The sequence below is a fragment of the Taudactylus pleione genome, unplaced genomic scaffold (assembly GCF_031769625.1).
Source record: "Taudactylus pleione unplaced genomic scaffold, aTauple2 ptg000579l, whole genome shotgun sequence".
Taxonomy (NCBI): domain Eukaryota; kingdom Metazoa; phylum Chordata; class Amphibia; order Anura; family Myobatrachidae; genus Taudactylus; species Taudactylus pleione.
This window is the reverse complement of record NW_028284981.1, coordinates 5859319-5880210: the sequence shown is the minus strand read 5'-3', so window position 1 is coordinate 5880210 and position 20892 is coordinate 5859319. Positions and strand designations below refer to the sequence as shown.

General features: G+C 42.5%; 1 protein-coding gene across 9 annotated transcripts in view; it reads left to right on the top strand.

Moving 5' to 3' along the window:
- KYAT1 (kynurenine aminotransferase 1) overlaps positions 1-19037 on the top strand; it is a 43088-nt gene extending 24051 nt beyond the window's left edge. For 7 of the 9 annotated variants that reach the window (XM_088453438.1, XM_088453442.1, XM_088453441.1 and 4 more), the window contains 9 exons: positions 1744-1875; positions 2521-2641; positions 6182-6258; positions 6346-6435; positions 7353-7539; positions 8112-8186; positions 9047-9123; positions 14111-14197; positions 16792-19037. In XM_088453438.1, the coding sequence (XP_088309564.1) occupies positions 1744-1875; positions 2521-2641; positions 6182-6258; positions 6346-6435; positions 7353-7539; positions 8112-8186; positions 9047-9123; positions 14111-14197; positions 16792-16872 (927 nt within the window). In that variant the 3' untranslated portion in view covers positions 16873-19037. The remainder of the gene's footprint in view (positions 1-1743; positions 1876-2520; positions 2642-6181; positions 6259-6345; positions 6436-7352; positions 7540-8111; positions 8187-9046; positions 9124-14110; positions 14198-16791) is intronic. The other 2 variants (XM_088453434.1, XM_088453436.1) reach the window with 2 other exon arrangements.
- Positions 19038-20892: the final 1855 nt, after the last annotated feature.

The window sequence follows — 20892 nt, the reverse complement described above, 5'->3', positions numbered from 1 at the left end:
ACATTTTTGGGGTGAAAATATAAAAAGTGGGGGAACAAGCATAAAAACTAGCGAAATAGGCTTCCTGGGGGGGCTGCAAGGATGGAATGATGATGTTTGTCCATGAAATATGACGTTTTGCCTCTTTCTGAGACCCGATTTTTGTCGGGAAAAATCTGAACTAATCCGAGCCTGCACATCCCTAATTTAGAGTCATAAAAATATGCTAGCTCCCATTTTCAAGTACCCCAAATTTGACTGGACTACTTATTTTCATCAAAAAATACTGCTTTATGCCATTCTTCACCACTTTTACAAAGACGCTAATAGCAAGCAATTTGCACAACTTAAGTACGCAAAATAGTTTTAATAGGGCACATCCTATATTGATTTCCTATATTAGTGCATCTTTTTCTGGGGTACAGACTGATTTCCCCAATTCTTTTAGTACTTTTCGCCTGTTCCACATTCGCCTATTTCCGTTTTCGCCTCTTTTGCAATTTAATTAGGCGAAAAGCAGGGATGCGCACGGAATGAATTCGCCTCTCAAACAGGCGAGTGAGGCTTAAAGTTGGACAGGCTAAAACTTTCCGACTTTTTGCCTCTAATTGAATACGGGTCGAAGTATTACCTACCTTCAGAGATCTAGAAGTATATGTTATAGGCTCCAAATTTCTGGAACTAAACCCAGCAAAAAAAACAGCCACTTAATCGTGTTTAAATACCCAGCACCAATGAGGGAAGAGCCGCCAGCTATGGTAGTAGCTGTCACTATTTATCTTTTAAGGTTACATTCGTGCATATTAGCAACGTGAGGGTGAATCCACAAGTGACCAAACCGAAGCGATAGCAGGGAACCGGCCAAGTCTTTGACCTGTTCTTCATCGTTAGTATTGTCATCGTAAGTAGTTACACCAGGGGTCCAGAAGCTGTAGCAGATACAGCCGCAGACAGTCATACTGTTGCAGGTCTCCAGCTCTGAAACTGTTATAGTAGCATGAACACGCCCTCAACGTGCTCTCACTCCGTCAGAACGCCCCTTCCCACCTTGCTGGCGGTAATGGAGTCATACATCTGACTCTTAATATCCGCATTCTCCATACTTGTGGTTTCAGACCATTTATTTTACGCTAGGCAAACTAATGTCTCTTCAACTATGAATAATTGCTATTATGTCAAAAGAAAAATATTGCTCAGTTTGTTTATGGTTTTTTTTAATAGCTTTTCCCCTTTACTACCGTGCATGCACTTTATACCACTTAACAATAGATCAAAGATGTCATTATACCAGAAGCGGGTGGTATGCTTAATTAATACATTGTAATGTACATGTACATTTGTGCAGGGGATGTACCTGGTTGTAGGTGAGTGTGATGATATAAATTGGGTTGTTATGTAGAGGAAGAAATGTATTTTGGTTAGTCCTTTTTATTGACTCTAATTTTGTATAGCCTATAAGACGGTAAGCAAATGATATGTCCCTGGTGACATGCGGTCCTCCGGATGATAGATTTGTAGACATCACAATGATTTTTCCTAATTGTTGGACTATTGTTCCCATTGTATTTTCTATAATTCTTGTTCTACAAATGGGCTAGTTTAAGTATGTTTGTATTTATATAAAGTATAAAAAAAATTATATATATATATTATACAGTATATATGACAGATAGATATATTACCCAGCATTTAAAGTACTGCTTTCTTTCTAAAACGTTTCTGTAAAGTTTTCTGGCTGACACGACCTCTCTTCCTATCTGCAAGCAGAAGCTCACAGGTGCCGGGTTGCCACCGAGTAGCGGGAACTGGCGGTTGGACCCTGCTGAACTGGAAGCAAAGATCAACAAGCACACTAAACTTCTTGTGTTGAATACCCCAAGTAATCCTCTGGGAAAAGTGAGTGAGCTCAAAAAGTTATGTGCTTTACATGTAGCCCCTGAAGTATTAACAAACCATTGTACTCTGCTATTGCAATAGCTTGGCACAGCACCCAATAAGGACATAGCGCATTATAAAAAGGTTTAAATGACAGATTGTGACTAATGCTGGTCACACATTTAGCAATTTATTTTTTTACAATTTGCCGGATTCCAACGGATCAGAACGACAAATTGGCAAAATCGGTAAAAGTGTACACTCTTGTCGGGCGGTGCGCGCTCCCGTGGGGTCATCAGCCGCATCATCAGGTCGGCCCTACATGCAGCCCAACCTGATGATACAGCTGCATAGGGTTATGCAGCTGGATGCGGCAGTGGCCGGGCACTTCATCGTCTAATGTGTACCGTTGGTCCGTGCCCGAAGCGTGGCGAGCGTAGCGAGCCCGCGAGGGGTTAACGTTCTTATTTTGGTGCACTGTGTGGGCAGGAAACTACACTTCCGCCCTCAGTGCACATCACTTCCAGATACAATAACTGAAGTGGAGCTAGTCCTCTTTATCCTGTTACCAGGAAAATGACTGTGCACTGACTTTGTGCTGCCAGTAGAGAGCGCTCCTGTTCTGTACTATGCATCACTCGCAACTTTCTTCCTTGGTTTGTGCAGGTTTTTAATCGGGAGGAGCTGGAGGAAATTGCAAACATCTGCGTCAAATATAATATCCTATGCATCTCTGACGAAGTGTACGAATGGCTGGTGTACGACGGGGCCCAGCATATACGGATTGGTGAGTATGGAAGTGGATTTGCCACCAAAAAAACTTTATATAAACTGCTGCTGTTTTATTAGCACAATAACTACTTCTATTTTAGTATCATCTCTCTAGAATACTGACAATCAGCGCTTTATATATATATATATATATTTATATATATATATATATATATAATATATTTTTTTTTATTATTTTTTTTTTCATTTATACAATTACATTGTTTAAATAATGAAGCTGCTTAGTCTCAGGTGCGCTTAGTTCAAATGAGATTTCTTGTCACCGAGTGTGGCATAGCAGGGGCACAGTTGCACTGGGACCCTGCAATACCTGCTTATCTCTGGTTACAATACAACAAACATTCCATAACTCTCATAAAACCACATTGGTATTTTAAAAACATAAAATAATAAATACTCATTATGTGACGGAGCTGCCAACACCTTACCAATATGCAGGTTGTATAGGTGAGCTCAGTTTTTAACCCCTCCCACTGGAGTGTGATCATTAATTACTCTCTTTATAGTATATGAACTTCTGTGGAAATTAGCAGATGATTATAGATCACTTAATGAAAACACATAGTACTGGTTTATCTGCTTTTCTTTACACAGACAATGTGTTTATTTTATTCTATGCTGGCTGCAGGGGATGCTGGTACAATATACACTAGCATCAAGCACTTGTATGTTTGGTGATATACAAATTATTCACGAATTGATGTATCATTTTTCTAAACCATACTATGGATGCCTTATATAAAATCATTTCCTGTGTATATAGACTGTGAAGACTGCTGCTTTAATCATTAAGTATTGAGACTTGAATACTTTATCAATATTTGCTGTATTAGCGCCTATACATTTTTATATCTGTCTATTTTCATGTTGTTTGTCTTAGTATTGACTTATTATTTTTAAGCAGAATTTAATAAAAGTTAGATTTTACATTAACTACTAAGTGTGCCCCCCCAAAAGATGAGAGTTCTTGTCTTCTCTTTTCCCCCATTGTGATTATAGCATTTGTACTCTCAGGGGAGCACCCCCACATTAGACAGCGGTATCTGAGGATACAATATTGATCTGTTATAGTGGGTTGAAGATTACATTGCTTGCTACTCACCTACTCTATTTACCATCCTCTATCCACCTGTGCTCGGGTATCCCTATTTTTCCCCTTCCTTTACAATTTAGAATCAATATGCAATATTTTGCGCACGCTACAGTATTCCCTCCAAACATTGACAGCTACAACTTACAGAGAAATGTTTTACAGATTATTCTATAGGAGCTATCTTTCTCCCAAACGTTGTCACTTGATTGGTATTGCAACCTCCTCTGCGTGTCCAAAATGCGCCCATTTAGAGGCATCTTTATACCACTGCCTATGGGACTGTAGGGTCATCAAAAAATTTTGGATGGAAGTGAAACAATATGTGCTAGCTGACCTAATCAATTATCTTCCATTAACACCAGAATGGGCAATATTGGGTTATATTCCAGGAGTAACTAGAGTTTCCAAGGGTTGTAAAAAATTATTATTAATTATTTCGGCTGTAGCTAAAAAATGTATCCTGCAACAATGGATTGCTCCTACCCCTCCTTCATTAACCATGTTCAAAGAGAAATTATTTTATATTTTCAAAATGGATTGGGTCAACTCTTCTATCAACAAGGAAAAGAAAGCAGAACAATTCTTCTTAATTTGGGAAAGCTTTATTGAGGCTTTAAATCCTGAGATTAAAAGACAAATACAACAGTGTTTCAAATCAACACAATGGTATGAAACTAGAATACTGCTACAAGACCCCCCAATAACTTACGCTTAAGAGAAAAAAAAAAAAAAAAAAACCTACATAAATAAAAGAAGAGTAGTAAGGGATTGACCCTGGGAGTGCATGGCTCATAACCCCCATCCCACTTTATTTCCTCTTCTTTGTTTTTTTTTTTTTTATTATTATTTATTTATTTTCTCCTTTTTTTTTTTTTTCATCTCTCTCTTCTTATACTTATCCCTCACCCCCCCATCACCCATCTACTTTCTTCCCCCTTCATTTCTTCTATTATGGTTGAAGTCATTATAATATATTACTGTTTAATTTTCAATTGATCGGTAAAAAGAGAAAATTGTGGCAAGTCTATTACCTCAAACCACAAGTGAACTGTATGCTATAAATTGTAATTATGTCATTGTTTCTTGTCATATTTACTTGTGTACCAGAGTGTATTTGTTGACTTCAATAAAAACATTTTTGAAAAGAATCAATATGCAGGTTGTATAGGTGAGCTCAGTTTTGAACCCCTCCCACTTTCGCATCGAATGTTCTATCACACTAATTCCAGCTCCCCCTGTTTTCTCCCACCAGCAGCTGGCATGATTTCGTTGGAGTGCCCTACTGTGCAATGCCCGTTCCACATGTACTGCTTTGTTGTAGAAGTACTTGTTTAAAATGTGAAATAGTTCTACCCCGGTGCTATCTCATTGCATAGGCTAATGTGTACTTCAAATAGGGCCGTAAGCAGGGGTGCGTGACCGTTGCCACTGTACAGAGCATAGTGCTCGGTGGGTGGCATCATTGCTGCTTGACAGTCCTTGCTTCTGGCTGGTACGGCACCCTGCAGCCAGTATTGCTGTTGTAGTGCCACCCGGAGCTCCAGGCAGGCACCTTGCAGTTTGTGCAGCCACTCGGAGCGTCCTCACGGTGCTCTGTGCTGTGCTGCACTTCCTAGTCCGGTGGCCACGCTGCCTCTGTGCAAAACATCTTGCGCTTATGGGGCCTAATTCAGCAAGGATCGCAAGTGCAAAAACGCATGCACCAGGTCGATTGTTACATACTGTGCATGCGTATGCTTCGCAGTGCGTGTGTGCGCGAACCAGCCACGGCAATCGAGACTGCGATCGCAGTGACTACGCAGTCCCATCGCAGGGTGACGGGGGGTGATGGTTGGAGAAACGCAGGCATGCCAGCATGTTTCAACGCCGTTACAGGGGCATGCATAAATTAGCCACATCGTCGGCATACCCAGCATGAGCTCTAGCTGCGTACAGGAAGTTTAGCAATATCGGGGTAAGGTCTGACCTGCCTTAATTGTGCGTGAGGCTCCGATGGTACACGATGGTACCGATGTTTTTCGCAGACTTGCACGGTATTACGGATGTGAGTAAATGGAAGAGGGCGTCTTTATGTTGCGCTGCAGCGGCATTGCGATCGCAGACATTTGCATAATTTCATAGCAGAACTGCGTACGCGGTTGCTGCCGCCATTGCAACAGCGATACTTGCTGAATGAGGCCCATGGGGCCGGGCCGGGCCGGCACAGGGCACCCGGGAGCCCAGTTACCAGCTGACTTCGATGCTTCGTTTTCTAGTTTTGGGGGGTTCACAGTCTTTTATAGAATACGTGCTCCGTATTCTTCGTATATCGGTAAAACTTTCAGACATTAAACGTGTATAATTGGGAAAAGTTTGAGACACTCTTAATGTTTGAACATTTGCACCAAATACATCCTACCTGTACACAGTGCCATAAAGTGACCCCACTCTGTTTCCTCACAGCTGGTCTCCCGGGAATGTGGGAACGTACAGTCACAATTGGAAGTGCGGGAAAGACTTTTAGTGCTACTGGATGGAAGGTGACGTATCTGATAGGACTTAATGAGTCACCGTTAGACTCCATGTAACATCATTGCTTAAAAATCAATGCAGAATCTTTGTTACAGGTTGGCTGGACCTTAGGGCCCGATCATCTTCTTAAACACCTCAGGACTGTCCATCAGAATACTGTGTATCACTGCGCAACTGGTGCCCAGGTAGGACAATAATCAGGCAATGGAGGGGTGACATGGTGGGTAAGAGCACTGCTATGTTAGAAGTAGGATTATTTTACAGTAGTATCTGCAGATTATGCAACGCTTTAGGGGGTTAGGTTTTAGCGCTAACAAACCTCCTCCACACCCAAAAATGACTAGAATGCAGGTGGAGAGCGCACAGGTATCTATGGGAAGACCATGCTGCAACCTGCAGTTCTAATCAGATACTACTGTAAGTAACAATTTTCTATTGCAGTTTAGAAATTACAAGCAAATGTTTGGTTGCTATGGATACAGCAGCTACTTTACACAGTTACCAGCTTGTCCCTCATTGTTTTATTTGTACTTGTAATGCCTGCATTCATGAGAACATGATAGACTGAGTTCTCATAAATATTCCATGTATCCCATAATATGGCCGACCACACTGTTATTGCTCTTTAATAGTCTGAAACATAATCTGGTTTGTACATACCCAAAAACATCTAGTTGTGTACATAGTAATTATTTGTGCCTTTAGTCTGCCTTTCTCTCTGATTTATTGTACTTATATTTGGATATGTTTGAGCTAGAAGGCTACTTAGGTTCGGTAAACAATCAGCCGATGGCTGTAAGGGGAAACAGAAAATCAGGAGACATTAGAAACCAGAGGGTAAAGCTCTCTTTTTAAAGGGAAGGATTAGACCAGGGGTCTTCAACCTTGGCCCTCCAGCTGCTGTGGAACTACACATCCCAGCATGCACTGCCATAGTTTTGGCATGCTGTTATATCAAAAAGGTGGCAGTGCATGCTGGGATGTGTAGTTACACAGCAGCTGGAGGGCCAAGGTTGATGACCCCTGGATTAGACAGTCTCCATCTATTACAACTGTGTGGGGGCTCTCCATGACTAATTTGAAACCCCCGTTTGCTCTCTAGGAGGCAGTGGCTCACGGATTTCAGAAGGAGCTGGAGAGGCTGGGACAGCCGGATTCTTACTTTGTACAGCTGCGGGACGAGCTGCAGAAGAAGCGGGACCGGCTTTACCGTTGCCTCTCATTGGCGGGGATGAAACCGGTTATTTCCCAAGGGTCTTACTTTATGATCGCTGACATTTCTCGCTTCAGTAAGTCTGTTTACGCTCAGAATTCTCCAATCACAGGAGAGCAGCTGCTTTCTTGTTACAGGTTGAGTCTCCCATATCCAAATATTCCCGGACTATGGATTTTTTTTCTTAGCATGACTGAGATGGTTTAGTGTACACACACTTTGTTTAAGGCACAAAAATTATTAATAATATTGTATAAAATTACCTTCATGCTTTGTGTATAAAGTGTATATGAATTTCTTGTATGTAGACAAACTTTGTTTGAGCCACAGAATTATTGAAAATGTTATATAAGATTACCTGCAGTCTGTATGTATAAGTATATAAATCCTAAATGCATTCTGTGTTTAGATTTGGGTCCCATTCCCAAGATATCTCATTATGATATGCAAATATTCCCAAATACGGAATATTCCCATATCCAAAATACCCCTGGTCCCAAGCATTTTGGATATGGGAGACTCAACCTGTACTGGGGCTTATGTAATAATGGTTCACAAATATGCTGGATCTCTATTAGCCAATTAGACATTTATTTTTACTAAACTGTGGCAAAAAGCTGCAATCTAATTGGTTGCTATGCTTTACAGTACAGTGGTACACCGAGCACCGAGTTGAGTACGCGATCCCGGCGCACACAATGCCGGAGGTCACAATACCTGTAGGTAAGTAAACCAACACTTCCCGTAACCCTACACCTAACTCACCTTTCCCACAGTCAAACCCGAGACCTCTGCTCTTACAGCCTAGCTCACCCTCCCCTCCCACAGGAATCCGTATGATTTACCGCCGGACCCATGCCCGACGGTTGGAATCCCGACAGCGGTATCACGGCAGAGGAGGAAATCCCGATCGTCAAAGGTAAGTATATACTAACCTATTTCTACCCCATAGCCCTAACCCTCCCTTAGGGGTGCCTATCCGTAATCCCCCCTCGAAGTGCCAAAACCTAAGTACCCCGGGGGGGAGGGGGGCCTAATCCTAAATCCGACCCGGGGGTGCCTAACGCTAACCCCTCCTTCCCCTAGCCTACACCTAACCTCCCAGGGGTGCCTAACCCTAAGTCCTCCCCGGGATCCCTAAACCTAACCCTCCCCATCCCCCCCCCCCCCCCCCCCGCGGCTATCCGCGCTCGGCGCCCGGGGTCCCTTCGCTCGGGATGATGGGCATCGGGCTCCCGGCTTATTTCTAATGACATATCGACGCCTGTCTTTAGACCCATGCCGGGATATGACAGTCGGGAAGCCATATGTCGGGATTAGGTCCGCCAGCTTCCCGACTGCATACCCCCCCCCACACACACAGCCTAACCCTTCCCCTAACCCTAACCCTCTACCTTTGGGATCGCCGCCGAGATTGACGAGCCGGGATTCCGTAGCTGGTGTTGCAATCGCCGACATTGTGTGCACCGAGATCCCAACTACATCCCCTAGCACCATATTATTAAATAATGCTAATTGAACGTGAAATAATTGACACTTATAAAAAAAGATACAGCTGACACTGATTTTATTTTCCTGGGCAGAGTCTGAGGTTCCACCTCCCGCTGATGACACTGTGCCGTATGATAACTACTTTGTAAAGTGGATGATGAAAAATAAGGTGAGACTTTTTTTTTTCAGAAATGACTCAAATTTTTTTTGTATATTATATTCTTTTCCTTACTACAAACCTACACATTTTTAGGTTTACCAAAAAGTGTGAATCTCTGCTGCTATTGTGTATTATGAATATACGTCTGGCGTTGTGGGGGCATCACGCAGCTCCATGCTATCTCACTGACATTGCAGCATGAATTGGGCCTGCAGGGCAGGAAGTCACAGGCCTACACTATACTACAGAAATATCAAACACAGCCCTCAGTTTCAAAAATAAAACTACAGAAGAAATCAATTTAGAGATGACGTTTCGTAACTGACTAAAATGGTTGTCTGTAAAATATTGAATTATCCTATTGGCGGTGGAGGTAAAATGTTCTCACCCTGTTCTCACAATTACAAGACTTGAATTGCTTTTCTCTGTCATTCTATCTGGGAGATACTGGATAACCATGGGCTGTAGAGGGCACACGTTAGAACTAAACTTGTTCTTTACATCCCATAGCGATAATCACCCAAGGGTTCTTAAACAGATTGTGGGATTTGGTTTGGTTCTGGGCTGAACCAGTGACAAGAGCGGGCTGACAATTACCAGTATCATATTGATTGGAGATTGGAAAATACTTGTTATTTGAAACAATAACTTTTATTTGTGTTGTTTTTAGTTTTTTTTTTTTTTTCAACTGTTCAAAAACATTTTTATTACAGGCTTTAGAAAGGTGTTCTTTGTTATCACTGCATATCTCGGCAATAAGGAATGATGTTTCAGGGGTAAAATGCAAGACAAAACACATATGTACCCCAATCATAGCAGTGTCGCATATAAATTACGTCTGGTACGGACATCATCTGCCACAAATTGGAGATTCGTAGCAATGAGTTGACAACTTGCAGTTTGTCGAATGCCGACTACCATTTGTTCTTTATGGAATCAGTATGATTTACCGCCGGCCGACCCGCCAACCTCTCTGACGGTTGGTAAGTGTATACACACTTACCAATCGTCTGCCCGTTGTGCCGAGCTTGACAACTGAAATGGTTGGGCATTTAAATTGCCCGCCTAGTTGAGCTGTTCTTCACCGCCGGGTCCCTGCAGCATGTGTACAGGCGATCGGCGGATCTCCCGTACACACCAGCAGATGACCAATAGATCTTTCAGACATATTAGCCATCTGCTGTGCTGCACAGCAGATCGAATATGTCTGCGAATGACGTTCTTCACGGGCATATCCGCTGTACTCACCTGGCGATGCACCATAGCTATATCGTCCGTTCAATGTAACGGGAGCGGTATATCTATCAGTGTGTACCCAGCTTAAATCTAGTTATATTGTTTATGGAGTCTCTATAACGTATATAACTAAATGTACACATATATATATATATATATATATATATATATACATACACACATGGTGATGCGCTAATATCTCACAATTATCCTATAGAAACTTGACATGACCGAAATGAGGACCACGATGCCAATAAACTATATTGAATGTAAATAATCTTTATAAATATATATCAGAAAATTCAAGCACTGTGAATATTACCTCAATAAAATAGATATCAATAATAATAATAATAAAACTTGTATAAAATAAATAATGACCAATCACAAGCTAACTAAATTACTGCCTTCGGAACTGCGCAAGTTGGGACTACTGGGCTGCATGCCCTTAACTTGGGACTCCGTACTGTATCCATACAGAGCACCGGTGTTACATTGGGTCCTTCAGTGTTACAGGTCTGATTAACGAGGATCAAAGATTCTATGTTCCTCGATATATAAGTCTGGTGAGAACTATGATCTTGATAGACTGCTTCAACTAATTTGATGTTGGTTCCTAGCGAGGACTTTTTACATATTGATTGGTCATTATTTATTTTAAACAAACTTTATTATTATTATTATTATTATTATTATTGATATCTGTTTTATTGAGATAATATTCACAGTGCATACTTTTTCTGATGTATGTTTTATAAAGGTTATTTACATTCAATATATTTTATTGCCATCATGGTTTTAATTTCTGTCATGTCAAGTTTCTATAGGTGTTCTGTGCATCTGCTTTCAGAGTGAATTCAGTGATCTGATACCATAGGCAGAGCAGATGCATGTTTAACTAAGCCCACAGCTGATGAGAGAGTCTGATTAAAGAATGATAGTGCAGTAGCTAAGGGAGAAACACTCACAGGATTCTGCTTCCTGCTGTGTGTAGTGATGCACAGTGACCAGCAGGTGAGCGTGCCCCTGCTGTGTGTGGTGATGCACCGTGACCAGCTGGTGAGCGTGCCCCTGCTGTGTGTGGTGATGCACAGTGACCAGCAGGTGAGCGTGCCCCTGCTGTGTGTGGTGATACACAGTGACCAGCAGGTGAGTGTGCCCCTGCTGTGTGTGGTGATACACAGTGACCAGCAGGTGAGTGTGCCCCTGCTGTGTGTGGTGATGCACAGTGACCAGCAGGTGAGAGTGCCCCTACTGTGTGTGATGATGCACAGTGACCAGCAGGTGAGAGTGCCCCTGCTGTGTGTGGTGATGCACAGTGACCAGCAGGTGAGTGTGCCCCTGCTGTGTGTGGTGATGCACAGTGACCAGCAGGTGAGCGTGCCCCTACTGTGTGTGATGATGCACAGTGACCAGCAGGTGAGCATGCCCCTGCAGTGTGTGGTGATGCACAGTGACCAGCAGATGAGCGTGCCCCTGCTGTGTGTGGTGATGCACAGTGACCAGCAGATGAGCGTGCCCCTGCTGTGTGTGGTGATGCACAGTGACCAGCAGGTGAGAGTGCCCCTGCTGTGTGTGATGATGCACAGTGACCAGCAGGTGAGCGTGCCCCTGCTGTGTGTGGTGATGCACAGTGACCAGCAGGTGAGAGTGCCCCTGCTGTGTGTGATGATGCACCGTGACCAGCAGGTGAGCGTGCCCCTGCTGTGTGTGGTGATACACAGTGACCAGCAGGTGAGTGTGCCCCTGCTGTGTGTGGTGATGCACAGTGACCAGCAGATGAGCGTGCCCCTGCTGTGTGTGGTGATGCACAGTGACCAGCAGATGAGCGTGCCCCTGCTGTGTGTGGTGATACACAGTGACCAGCAGGTGAGCGTGCCTGTAGAGTGATCCCAAAACCTGAATAGATATAAGCAGTAAAAGTCCTCTCGCCGTGTAGAACCGTGGCAGCCCTGATGTCTGTAAGACAGCGCAGGGATGTCTCAGGGAAATAAGGGAGAGGACCAATACATTAGGTGAAGTGTACCAGTATGATGGTGGTTAGTCAGGTCCACAGTGTCCTAATAGCTGGGGGAGGTCACCATGTGCACAATGGTGGCTCACTGGTCCAAGATATTTGTTTCACTGGAGAATTTTCATTATTTTTCTCATTTACAATATGTACAGTGTGAGACTATGATTTATGTATGTTACCCAGTATACCATACCAGCTACACTGTGAAGATATATGAAAACACTTATCATTTACAATGTTGCATTGTGAACACCGCTACTGAATACAATGTATCAACAATGTTTTAGAGTTTTTGAAACTAGATTGTGCGCTATTTCTATCCCCATCACTGTATTTTCAACCAAAAACTAATGAGACAAATATTGTTTATTCAATTACATTTTCCGATACAAATCAGTGTTTGGTTCTACTACAGATATATATTTTCAGCTGCGTTCTATGAGAGACATTGTGATACTATAAAATTGCCACACATGCTGTGTATATGTGCTTTCTGTTGGCTCCATTCACAATATTGTTGATATTATAGATGTACAGGTTTTGATCGGTCTGGATTTTTACCGCCAAATTTTGGGTCTCGGAAAGAGGCAAAATGTCATCTTTTATGGACAAACATCATCTCTAATGGACAAAAGTCCACAAAAGATGACATTTTGCCTCTTTCTCAGGCCCAAAATTTGGCGGGAAAATCTGAATGGATCCCAGCCTGCCCATCTCTAGTTGCTATTACCATATATTCTAAAAGAGGTTGTCCGATATATATAGATGGGTGTAATATACAAGACACTGTAGTGTCCTATATTTAATTGTTTCTGGATTATAACAGATTTTCACCCTAGATATATTACCTTTTGAATCCTAATCTCTGGATAGTTACCACTATTTGGTATCACCATAACATACATGATTTTGGTGTTATTTCACCACAGATGTATAAATATTTCCTGATTTGTCTATGTGTGACCAATTACCATTTTTGCAAGCAATTTCTAACGTAAATGCTCACCATCACTCCACACAAGTTTTTGACATGTGGTCATTTTGCTGTTTATTTGTTGTTGTTGTTTTTTGTGTGATTTACTGTGTTAGGTCTCTTTTGGACACACGCAGTATTTTACTATTGTAAAATTTAATTACTATCAATAAATGTTAAGTCTTATAATTTAGTAGGTTCAAGTCTATTTTTATGTGTTTCCTAATTTGACTAGTTCCCCACTCTCCTGGGTGCACTTCCACTTTACTAAATAATCATATTAAATAAATATATGTGGAGAAAACCTATGCAACCTGACACCAGTACCAGCACCAGTGCTCAGGGCCTCCCCTCTCCTCACCCCAGCATATTTATCATGTATTTTATATGGGCAGTTGCAGCAGTGTAGCATGACTTAGGGTGAGCTGACCAAAGTCCTTTGCGCACTGAATATGACACGTGATTGGACGGATGCCACACAATCCAGTTGGGATTCTCTTGCACTGACAATCTTTTGTATCCTAGCCAGTGGTACCTTTCTTCCAGCCCCTTATTATCATTATTATCATTTATTACCCGGCACAGAAAATGACAGCACCTGCAGGGATTCCAATAGCGGACAGGACTGGGGGGAAACAGGAGTCTGAGCGCTGGACTGTTGATGCTTTGATTTAGAGGAAATGGCTAATATGGCACATTGGGAATTTGAAAGTATCGGTGGTTGTATCACAATAAGGGATAACTCATTTGTTCTGTTTTTCTTGCCTTTTCAGCAATTAGCTGCTATACCCATTTCAGCATTTTACAGTGTTCCACACCAGAAGCAGTTTGAGAATTACATCAGGTTTTGCTTTGTAAAGGTAAATATGTTTGGGACGGTTTGGAGGTACTTTTCCATTTGACAGCTCTATGAGATTTTCCCAGCGGTTCAGAATTTGATTAGGAAGTTGTAAAGTCTCTCGTGGTTGTATACCGTGGCCTCACTCCAGCACAGGAGGCTTCTGGGATAAAGTCCATGAATGTAGGAGCTTTTGAACCAGTAGTTTTTATGTTTTACTAGCGGGAGTGGTGTAAAAGGTATACAGTAAACAGTTCAGAAGGTCAACGCCACAAGGTCGAATGTTTCTGAATGTCAACAGTCAATTGGTCGACGTGGTCATTAAGTCGATCATCATTCTATAGACATGGATTTAGGTCGACAGGGTTAAATGGTTGACACATTGTAAAGATCAACACAGAATGTCTGCTTAGACTCACTTCTTAGGGGTCCTCAATTCAGAATAGGATTTTATGATAAGCATGTGAAGCACTATAGAGTCTGCCTCACTGAACAAGTAGGAGTTAGAAAGGGGAGGCAAAATATGGCCCGCGGGTCGTATGCTGCCCGCTAGGCAATTCAGTCCAGCCTGCTGCGCCCGCCTCCACAGCATGTAAGTCACACTCTGCTCCCAGCTGCACTACACTACACTACACGACTCAGATGTTAGATTGCAGCTTGGCAACACATTTAATGGCAAAGCGTGTAGCTGTGAGCAGAAGCAGGCTTACGGTGGTTAGAGGGGCTAGGACCTGCACTGTGGGCATGTTCTGCATGTGACCACCTCCTCTACACAATGCCAGGAGGTCACAGCGAGTCAGCTAGTGAGGAACATGGTTCTCCAGCGAGAGCCACAGGTAGAATGTTTGCTGTCCCACAGCTCCACCTCTCTGCATGGGCTCCCACAGAGAAGCTAAGTAGGGGATTGGTGATTTTAGTGTGTTTATTTAAATGACAAAGGCCATACGGAGGGGTCTGATTGCAAATTGGTGAGTGTGATGGCATAAAAGGTGCTTGTGGAGGAGTTTGTTGGCATAAAAGTGGCATGCGGAGAGGGGTCTAATGGCATTATAGGGGCATGCAGAGAGGTCTGATGGTATATTTTGTATACTGCAAAATGTCAGTAGATTACATAATCTACCAACCGGACTAGTTACCTACCCACCTGCAATGTCTGGAAGACTCCTGAATTAGGGGGAGACGTCCTGTATTCCCAAGAGAGCAGGTAATTCTCCTGCAAGGGTGCTTGTATGTCATATGGTGGGAGGGGCCAATACATTATTTGAATTTAGCTCCACCCACCTCAGCAAACTTTATTATTATTATTGTCAAATTGAGAGTTTTACAATTTACTGAGGTTGATGGGGAGATGGATGATGCAATTTCTCCGCCCATTCGCATCAAGTCCCACCACCTCTTCCTACCTTGTTCCCTATATTCCAGGCAGGAAAAGTAGGCCGGTCTGAGTTACCTGGGCTCTGTGTTACTCAACCTGAATGGCCAAAACTCAACACTTAGGGCCTGATTCAGCTTAGGACAGAATTGCAAAGCTGCACACAAGCAGCTTTGCAATTCCGTCCTTGCACTTACGGTAATGCAGCAGACATTACTTATCCGAGCTGCATTGTACAACGCAGCATCGGTTAATTTGCGAAAACATCAAGCCAACCGCTGCAGATGAGAGAAGGAGGCCAGGAATTCTCTGTCAGCCAATGGCGGCGACACGCCTCTGTTTCGGGAAACTGAGGCCTTTGCCGCCCCCTCCTGCCCACAAACGGCAGTAGACTGTCAATCACTGACAGTCTGCTGCCGCTCTGCATGCGAACACGCAGGACCCGTTCTGCATGTGCGCAATACGGGTCCGGCGCCTGCGCAGATTCCTGACCATCTGAAGCCTGCGTTCAGGAATAAGGCCCTTAGTTCATATAATTTGGCATCTGATAATCTGGACGGTAGTTTTGTGCTATCTTGGCCATGATTACTGTGAAATGTATGGCGCTGGGGTAGTTTCTGTTCTGTTTCTTATTGTGTGAATCCCTATTTCTGATCATTCTGATGAAAGGTCTTTTGTTTCCTGAACACTCGCTAAGTATAAGAACTGGGACATATAAATGATACTTTACTAACTAATCTCTTGGTAGCATATAATTAGCTGTAATCTCAATATAGACCAGTTAGGCAGAACCCTAAGGCATTATTGTTTGTGTGGTTGATTAGAGTTGATTTTATGCTAATGAGATTTGTTTTTACTCGCCACCACATATAGGGGTACATTTACTAAGATGGGAGTTCTATTAAGAAGTGATGTTGCCCATAGCAACCAATCAGATTCTACTTCTCATTTATCTAGCACCTTCTAGAAGATAATACCTGGAATCTGATTAGTTGCTATGGGCAACATCACTTCTTAATAGAACTCCCATCTTAGTAAATTTACCCCATACTCTTCATGTTATAGGGCATAACAAACTATATATACAGTCCAGAGTATGTTAAAAGCTGTAACATGTTTAGATTAATTGACTATCAATAATAATAATAATAATAAGTGACATTTTGGTGCAGAGTTTGCTATTGGATGGCTGCAGACATAAGTTCTTGTTTGGAAACACTAGTGACTGGTGGTTGTGTGTTTAGGAGGATACAACGCTGGAGGCTGCGGAGAAGATTCTACAGAAGTGGAGCAGTGAGTCAGATGGACAGAAGGAGCTATTGTGACCACTGTCTCTAAGATGGTTCTGCATCAGATTACTACAAAGAAGCTGGCTATGATTGACCTCTTTTCAGTAGATTATAATTCTTTTTTATTGTTTTTTTTTGTGCGATGTTAAATATATTGTGGTTCTGATTCAGACACCTGTATTACCTATTAAATGTGAAGATACAAATGTTGTGGTGCTGGGAGTAACTGGAGTTACCTCTGTGGTGGATCAATCTTCTTACTTATTCCTTGGGTGCAACTGTCAACTCAGACCACAAACCAACAGAGAGGCAAGGATTCTTTCCACAGACAGAATGGCAGACAATGGCATTCTTTGTATGTATTAATAATGACACCAAATGGTGACTGGAATGGGTCAGTTTGACCTAAATTAATTAATGATAAGTAGATGCCACAGAACATTAAATACAAGTTTCAATATGCACAATATCACTTTGATTGTGCAGAACGAGATGATTCATAAATAATCTAAAATTACAATATTCCTACATTGACTATAATGCCTGCAGTCCTAGGTAACATTCAATAGGTTACCTAAGAGTTCAGTAAATGTTCCTTCCTAAATAATTGCAGATTCCACATCTTAACTGGTTCAGGCCACTACTGTGTGCAATATGGTATGAATGGTGGTAGCCAAGGTCACATTTGCTACATTGTGTGTACACGTTGGAGTACTTCATTTAATGCGGCGTGCACAAAATAGTTTTTACTTAAATAGAATTTTTGTAGCACTGTTGCAGATATAACAGCAGACGTGCGATGAGGTAAATGGCTTGGGAGGCGCTGGCTATTTTCAGAGCCAGATTTACAGATACATATATGAACCCGAGGGTACATGTGGGCATTATACAAAGGTGCACCAATTTGGAGAGTTTTGATCAGGGATGTGCGGAAAAGGTAGACAGGGGAGGCAGTGCCTCACCTGCCATACATTTTTTTTACTCCACAATTTTGACTAGAAAGTTGATTTGAATAATACAAAGAGGATATTTATAATATTTGCTTTAAGTTTTTCTAAAAAATTTTATAGTCAAAACTGGAGTATACCCAAGTATGACAGGAAAGGCTCTGCCTCACCTAACCGCACATCAGCTTGTTTTCTCTGTAGGAGCCACACTCTCAGCACACCCTTCCTTACGTGTAATGGCAGCGGCCAATCTCAGCTTCTCCTCCTACTGTTTCAGCCTCAGGGAGCTGCTCCTCTGCCTACTGACCATTTGTATCCTTTATCTGTCCTCTCTCAATGCTCATTTTTTCTTTGTTAATAAAGTTTATTTTAATGTCACTGGCCCATACTCCCTTTTCCAAAATGGCCTTATTTTAGAGGGATCTCATCTCTAGTGAGATGGCTGTCATCAGAGTCACCTGTAAAGTAATAGTTTGCAAAGGCAGTGTATTATCTGTGGCTGGGACAGGTCTTTAATTGATACAGCGCAACTGCGGGTGGTATCACTCACCTTCAGATGACTTTAATATATTAGTCTGTACATAACCTTTTACAACTTTTAGAAGACCTATTCAGTTTTCTTTCATTTTTCTTGGATTACTGAGTGTGTGTATGTAGCACGGAGTGCATTTCATATGCAAGGAGTTAAACACCCAAGCCCGTGGGTGTCGGCCTCTAGACAAGAAGGGGCTAGTTACTTAGTGAGATAGTGTTGTGGGGTGGGGTTAGGTTTGGTTAGCCTATAGGATTGGTAGGGGGTGGGTCAGTGCTATTTCAGAGTTGCTGCTTGGAAGCCATTTTATAGAAATTTCTCTGGTCGGCTGTTTCCCGCCCTCCCTCTCTTATTCATTAAGTTGTTTGGTGTCAGCTTTTCTTGTGGTGGGAAAGAACGATAGCAGTCACCATCTGTCTTTGGAGCTTGAGGTGCTCTCTCTTCCAATACATGGCTTAGGCTGGCGTCAGCGGCAACCACCTAACCAGGTGGGCCTCACGTCGTGTCATTGGGGTGGGAGGTGGATACATTGGGCGTGGTAATGGGCTGGCTGCTCGCCTCCCATTTAGAAGATCGATGTGAGTATGCAGTTGGTGATATTGCATTGTGGGGCCGTTCTTTCTGCGCCACCATACTTTGTCTTTCTTTATTCTTCTATTCGTTAGTTCAGTTATAAATTAAATAGTTTAATTAGTTTAAAAATAAATAAAGCTGACCTTCCTTTCCCCTTATACAAGTCTCTGTGTCATTATTTCATTATGATTATGGTTGATGATTTACCCTGCACTGTCAGGAGGGAACACTCATCAGGCAATGGGGAGTTTAATACACCCTATGCTTGTTATTGTTGGTACTGTTAGAATTGTAAACCTAAATAAAGTTGTAAAAAAAGATATAATTGTGGGGTTTAACTTTTACTTATCCCAAAAACAGAATACACATTTCTTATCAACCACGGATCCCAGCATAATTATGAGAGGTGAGTTCTAAAGATGATCAGATTGCCTGTGATGATAATGATCCGTTCAGAAGCTACACAATAAGAAATAAGATCAAGATGCTGAATGCGATTTAAGGATGTTGACTCCGATCAATCTCCTATTAGAAAATGAATTGTATACTTCTGTGGATAATACCTATTTGGTTTTTGAGCTTCTGCATCAAAGCTTGTATGACTACCAGAAGGAGACTGGATCTGCTCCAATTCCTGCCAGACATATAAGGACAATCACTGCTGAAGTTCTGGAAGCCCTTCCAAGCTAGAAGAGCTCTCCATTATCCATACAGACCTGAAGCCAAAAAAAAACATTTAGTTGACCAAGTAAAATGCCCATTTAGGGTTAAAGTGATTGGATATAAGGTTCAGACTCGTTTCTACAGAGCTCTGGAGATTCTTCTCAGACTGCCCATTTTGTAGGAAGCTGGTCATGTGGTCTCTGAGCGGCTCTATCCTGGCTGGCCGCTTAGCCCTGGAAACAGATCATGCACAAGGGATACCCGAGAACTAAATGCTGAATACAACCAGTAAATCCCACTTTTTCTTTAAGTGTGACGTATACACTAACACAGGAGCTCAGTGGGAGATGACAACTGTGGATGAATACCAGTTGGAAACCAGCACAGAACCTGTAGAGAACAGGAAATGATTTATGTCATTGGACCAGATACGGTTAGAGAATACACCTACAGTCCAATACCCGTTCTCAGAGGTCCTGGCTGAATACAGCGAAGCGAAAAACATGGTGGAGCTCATTGACACTGACCTGGGATTCCCGTGAGAGGGTAACCCCTAAGGCAGCCTTAAATCACTATTTTAGTTTCCTCCAGGAATTGGAAGTGAAGTATGTGAATATACAGTGTTACTGGGCGATCCGGTGCCAGACGTGCCAGCCCCTGCCACATAGCGCTGTATGGGTCTGTCAGCCGCATCGCCTGATCTTCCTGCATGTACAAAAGATCAGACAATACAGCTGACAACCCCACGGGAGCGCGCACTACACGTTGTAGGGCATACACACTGCACAATATTGACGATTTGTCGTTCCGATGCTTCGGAATCAACCAAGTCGTTACCAATATCATGTAGTGTGTAGGGGCCCAAACTCAAGCTATTTTCAAGGCCCAATTTGCAGTAGGGGATACACTACCCCATATATCATGTGGGAATTTTGATCTGCTATTTACCGTTTCCCCACCACATTCTGGTGTCTTATCCGATAATTGTGTAAATGGACTTATGTGCTTACATATCTCTGCAGATTCCCTCCCCAGGGGAGCCCAACAATCAGGCTGTTGGTATGGGACATCTTCAGCGCAATACTCGCAGGGTAAGTCTACCCCAGGACACAGACCCCTATAATCAGATGAGCTCACACTGTGCCATCCTCCTCCTGCCAGTATATTGCTGTGTTGTGTAAGACGATTATCTGTTTCCACAATATATAAGTGGACTATTACGGTTCTCTCTATTGCGTTATTCAGTGGAAAAATACTTGGCTGCTATTTGTACAGTGACTAAACACTACAGAGTATGTTTTGTGTATGTGTAGTAATAATACTCTGTCCCTTGCCCTATTA